The sequence below is a fragment of the Squalius cephalus genome (genome assembly GCF_949319135.1).
Source record: "Squalius cephalus genome assembly, chromosome: 3".
Lineage (NCBI taxonomy): Eukaryota > Metazoa > Chordata > Actinopteri > Cypriniformes > Leuciscidae > Squalius > Squalius cephalus.
The window spans coordinates 44,012,978-44,018,977 of NC_137124.1; the positions used below are offsets into that span (position 1 = coordinate 44,012,978).

The 6,000-nt window shown below is 37.4% G+C and overlaps 1 protein-coding gene across 6 annotated transcripts in view; it reads right to left on the reverse strand.

The window, feature by feature from the left end:
- The window catches only part of dennd4c (DENN/MADD domain containing 4C), a 228,618-nt gene that overhangs the window by 97,514 nt on the left and 125,104 nt on the right, over positions 1-6,000 (reverse strand). For all 6 annotated transcript variants that reach the window (XM_079866350.1, XM_079866349.1, XM_079866348.1 and 3 more), the window contains exon 15: positions 2,156-2,286. In XM_079866350.1, coding sequence (XP_079722476.1) covers positions 2,156-2,286 — 131 coding nt within the window. The remainder of the gene's footprint in view (positions 1-2,155; positions 2,287-6,000) is intronic.

Genomic DNA, 6,000 nt, shown 5'->3' on the forward strand with positions numbered 1-6,000 from the left:
TGACACTGTTATTGAACTAAATTGAATCAACATTGAACTAAATTGAGATGTATAATGACACTATTGTCTAACATTAACACAAATTTTTCTGTTAACTGAGAAGCTGCTTTGAAAGAATCTGTATTGTATAAAGTGCTAGATAAATTCAGCAATTGCATTTTTTTCAAGGCTGGTAATCTTGAGAGCTCTGTCCTGAGATCTAGGTGGATATTTCCTGTCAAATGTTGCATGGGTGGTATCTAAATGCCTTTTGACATTGTAGGTTTTACATGTACCCAGTACTTTACTACAGAGCAAACAGAAAGGTAAGCCCATATCGCTCACTGACAGCCAACTGATTCTTCTATTCTTCCAGCACTCTTCTACCTTCGATGCTGATGCTACGACTCTTCTTGTTAGCATGTTTCTTCAATTGGTATGTTCCTTATTTCATTTTTCTCCTCTAATAACAAATTTGTCCATTTTGATCCCTTATTTTACAAAAAAATAATGCAAATGACTGTTTAACACTTTTAAAGGGATACTTCACCTCTGGAAAGATGAATGTGTATTTAAAATAGGTCATTTATGTAGAAGAAATGTGAAATTATTTTTGAATTTGGAGCTTTCTAGACTGAGAAAAGCCAGAAAATGTATTTTTGGCTTATGAGGATGAAAGACAACAACTCCCAGAATGCACTTGCTTCGCTGCCCTAGGAGGCCACTCCCAAGCCACGCCTACCGGTAAGAGAGCGCAGTTGAAAACAACAAGACCACTAGCTGCTAGTGAGTCTCCGTGACGAGTTTGCCCAGGATTTTGAGATCGCCCAAAATGTCCGGGATTCGGCTTTTGCGTTCTACAGTCGCCATTCATTATGTTTACTGTGGTAAGCAGGACGAGGCGGAGGGCCGCGGGAGAACGGCGCGAGGCCGGTGGCGTGATTACTGAGACGCACCGGTCTTGTATCTCTCATGGAGGAGCTGGAATTTTCTTAGCAATGTTAAAACGCACATCAACCGATCACTTGTTTAGTGTTCATGTAAACACTACATTCAGATTCACCAATCGGAATGAATTCAGTTAGATTGAAACAAAAGGTGTGCATGTAAACAATGAATGGTAACTGCAGAAAGCAAAAGCTGAATCCCGGACATTTTGGACGATCTCGACGGCCGGACATGTTCAGGAAAAAGAGGATGGTAACCCCTACTAGTCAGCTTTCTCCTACTACTCAGCTTTCTCCACAGAACAAGAGCCTGTTAGCTAAGCTTCCAAAGAAAGACGGCTGACACTGTGTACATTCTGTGAGTGAGATCCCACCTCCTGTGGGCGGGTTGAACACATGCGGGACAGCCCCTACTACTGGCTGTAGTCTTTAGCCTCTGGCCAAAAAATACTCAGATGACGCAAAATGATGATTTTTGCATCATCAGAGGATTTTTTCCAGACAAAAAATACATAAATCTCTCATCTCAGGGTGATATGAGGGTGGAAAGCATGGTAATTCGAAAATACTACAGGTTTTCTACTAATACAAAGCTTAATGCTAAATCCTGAAGTATCCCTTTAAGTGTTTGTTAACTGCGTAATTGCGTCAGTACATAATAGGTCTGCGCATGTCTGAAAATGATATATGATCACCAAAATGATTTTATACGAGAAAAAACTATACTTCAAACTTATATTTATTTATAATATAATATGGAGAGAGTAATGGAAAGTTCCAATAACTGTCAGCAGGCTGACGGATAACACAAGCCAGAGTGTTTTGTTAAAAGGAAAAGCTAAGAAATATATATATATATATATATATATATATATATATATATATATATATATATATATATATATATATATATATATATATATATATATATGCACAGTATATATTGTTGACCATATTGATCAGCATTTTAATCAAACTCATGAGGGTTTGAAAACATTACGGGAGGTTCATGTAATACCCTTTTGACAGTCTTGTCTTAAAAAAGTAAATCCAATTTTACAATTTATTTTTGTTTTTAATTTAAAGTGTATTTTGTAAAACATTTTAATTTAAAAACAAAAATAAATGTGGTTGGCATATCATGGGGCGCATTTGCATTCGTAGCTCATGGGATTTCAGTGACATTGTGACTGAAATGTTGGTATTATGACATCCCTATGTGTGTGTACCTGTATTTGGGAGGGGGGTCAGGACCATCGTTCAGAGGGGGTTCAGGAGGCATGACGAAGACTGTGTGCTCGCTCTTCTGCGACTCATCCAGTTCCATCAGCCTGGTGTCCTCAGACGACTCACCTTCGACCTGTGCAATGCAGTTACAGTTTTAACATTTACAGATATTGTCATCAAAAGGGTATTATAGTCAAGTCAAGTCAAGTCAAGTTTATTTATATAGCACTTTTCACAATACAGATTGTATCAAAGCAGCTTCACAGTATTAAATTAAAATAATACATCAATGTTTGTTTCTAGTGGAAAACGTCCACGTTTGGTAATGCTGATCAATAGTATTGTTGATTGATTAATTAAATTAAATATCCCCAACTGAGCAAGCCAAAGGCAACAGTGGCAAGGAACCGAAAAAACTCCATCAGGTGACCTGATGGAGTGTAGCGACAATGAGAAGGAACCAACCACAAACTAATCTTCTTCCAGAATATTAATTCAAACTCGCTGCTTCTCGATTAATGAGGAGAAAAGATTTGTTCAGAACATCTCATGATCATCGGTCTGACTAATTACAAGAGCCCCCAGCACTAACACATAACTAGTCAATGCTAGCTTTGTTGCCAAATTACTGATTGGTTAAGAGAAAGACAGAGACCAAGGTCTGACACAAGAGTCCTCACATTCCAGATTCAAATTACCCAACCCCGAGCCATGAATCATTCACAGTCTCCAGGAAGTCTGCGGACCAACGACTTTTATTGGTCAACTTTGATAGTTTGCAAGACGGATCGATACCAGCAGATGTTACTGAACCCCCACAACATTCCTGAACCCCCCTCCTTTAGACCTCTGAATGAACAAACAGAGTTCTGTTCTCTTCAAACCAGAGAACTGATTTTTACCAATAACTATACATAAAATCATTCAAGAACAATTTTCAATGGACTTATGATCAGACATCACGCAATTACAGAATTCTATGTTGTTTTACGTGTGTTGTTTCACCTGTGTGTGTTTTAATATGCTTTGATCCCATATAATTCATGTAATTGTTATAACTATTAGAGGTGTGAATGAAAGTGTGTACTGTTTCATATCAATGCTATCTTACGAACACAACTAGCAAGATGGCTGGAATTAAATCTGTGTAAAATGTTTCATATTCTGATAATTAGAATCATGCCTAAACTGTTGCATCTGGTCTTCAATTAGAGATTCCCCAGGGAAGACATGATTTATGACTTTGCAAACAAAGAAGCAGTCAGGATATTTGTAGGAGTAACAAAACCTTTTTTGTTTTAAAAAACCCTTTAAAAACCTGGGGGGGTTGGTTCATTCAAAATGTTCTGATAGAGAAGAGCTCTCTCTCTCTCTCTGTTCTCGCTTTCTCAGACGGGTAACCAAATTAAGATCAGAAGAACGGGTTCAACAGCTTTATTCAAGCCATCTTACTAGCCTACGCTATTCTCAATTTTCTTTCTTTTCTGAGTTATCATTTCCTTTATTTTCCGTTGTGAGTCTCGGTTCTAAGTTAAGTTGTGTGACAAGATTTCGAGCCACGTTTCTTCTGCAACGCACCGCTTTCAACTTCAAAGACTTTTCAACCATCCGACATCAACGCCACAGACATTTATCCAAGCACGAGGAGGCCAGCCTACGAACGAACGAGGGAAACCCCCTTTGACGCTCACCAAAGGAATTCCCAAAAGCAAAAGCAAAGACGCAAGTACCTCCAGACTAAAACTGAACTGGTGCATTGATATAAATTTAATAACCTGCCTAAAACGACAGAAGGGTTGAATTAATGCTTGATGGTTCGTTCAGGTTATGTCTTCTAAGTGCATAGAATCTGGAGATTTCATCATCTCACTCTTAAACTCATTTTTTTCAAACTCTTTCTTTCTCACTCTCTTTCTTCAGCAACCTGTATGAGTGTGTGTGTATGCGTGCGTGCGTGTTTGTGTTAGATATTAGCTTTATGTGTTAGTATATAATCAATAACGTATTGTTTGTATTTGAAAAGAGATTACTTGTGTATCTGCTTATGAATTTAGTGTCTTGAACTTCGATCTAAGTTATCTATGCTTTTACCCTTAATTTACTTCGTAATTTATTGTTAGCTGGGGATTATTCTTTCTTGGCCAGGAAGATATTATATTTCCTAGAGTTAATAACTGTTTATGCTTTCTGTTCATGGGATGAACTGATAGACTAATCATACTATTGATTCTGCTACAGTAAATTCTGAAAATAATTAAATTATTAATTATTGATCATAATTCGTTATGAATAATAATTAATTAGATTTATACGGGCGTATAAACGCTACATATTATGGTGGAGAATGCGGGCAGTTTAACCTAAAATTGTAAGCATATACGAAGTAATTATGTTTTCGTAGTATGCGGAGGACAGATACGAACCTCTGAGAGTCTGTGTGTATGACGTATGCAGCGAGCGCCGCACGCTCTGTTTGAATGAATGTCTGCTGAGTGAATACACAGAGAGAGCTGTTACTCTAGCCTAGTCTGCCTCCCTATTCTATTCTTTTTATTTTTATTTTATTTTATTGTAACTGCAGTAAAATAACCCAAGATATAAAATCTCACACAACGATAAGGTAAGAATTGAGCGTGTCCCTCAATTTCTGAAATACTTTAAGTATAGCTTACTGACGTCTGCGTGTTCCAGCGTCTTTCAAAGCTATATGTGTGTGTGTATCAGTCAGAGAGCTGAATGAAATTAAAACTGCAGTAATTAAAAATAACCATGTAAAGGACGGATGAGCGTGTTCCTCGTCTAACGTTAACGTTAACTTAGTCCTTATTTATCTGATTGTCACTCAGTGCATGTTCCACTGCAAGGACGAATATTCTCCTCACAGATTAGTCTTTATTTCTCAGGTTGTCTGTGCGTGTCCCACGGCAATCCCCGTGATAAACTATTAGCTTATCTGTGTCTGTTCAATTAATTCTCGTGTAAACACTGCGTATGTCCGAGTGTGGTTGAATAGGAATTATTTAAATTTGTGTTCAAGTAAAGCTTGACGTTGAAACTCAACCAACAGTTAAGAACCCTGTTGTTTTTGTGTGCTCAGATAAAATTGCACAGAGACGATCCACAGAGATCGCTATTGTTCCATCTATTACAGCGCAAAGCTGTCCTTTAAAGTTAATCACTCTTAAACACTGAGGTGAAGCCCCACGTCGTAAAAACAGCAACGAGTGGTGTCCTTTATTTGTATTTTTGAAATGCGCCGACATTTCATGTAACATGCATTACTGTTTACAAACTGCAATTCACATGTTTGCCCACTAGAGTTTGTTTTGTCGCCATAGTTACAATCGTGACACGGAAGTCTTAACCAACGCTTCCGGGGGAACTCTGACCCCTCGCATGATCGGGCCACAGTGTAAACGAACCCTTTGGTGGCTAGGCTGGCTAACCCTTAGCTAAGCTAAAGCTAAGCTAGGTAGTTGTTTACATTGAGGCCTAACCTATATGCTAAAGCCTTAAGCATTATCTACGTTTGTCATTAGTATTAACATCAGTGGTTAAATACAGTGTCTGTTTGAACAACGTTAAGTGATTTAACCATTTAAACACCTTGATTTTTACACCTGTTGGTCTTTTCTTCTTTCTTATTTTACCTGTCTCATATTTTAATTAACCATATTTTCCGTGAAAAGGAAAATTTCGGGTCGCAATTATTAATTTCGTTTACCTGCATTTTACTTGGAAAAGAAGATACTGGTTTATGATTATTAATTGTCAAATTTGAATTTGATTTAAAAAAGGAAATATTAAATTAAAATCGAAATTCTATTTTTTCTAAACAGGTAATTTC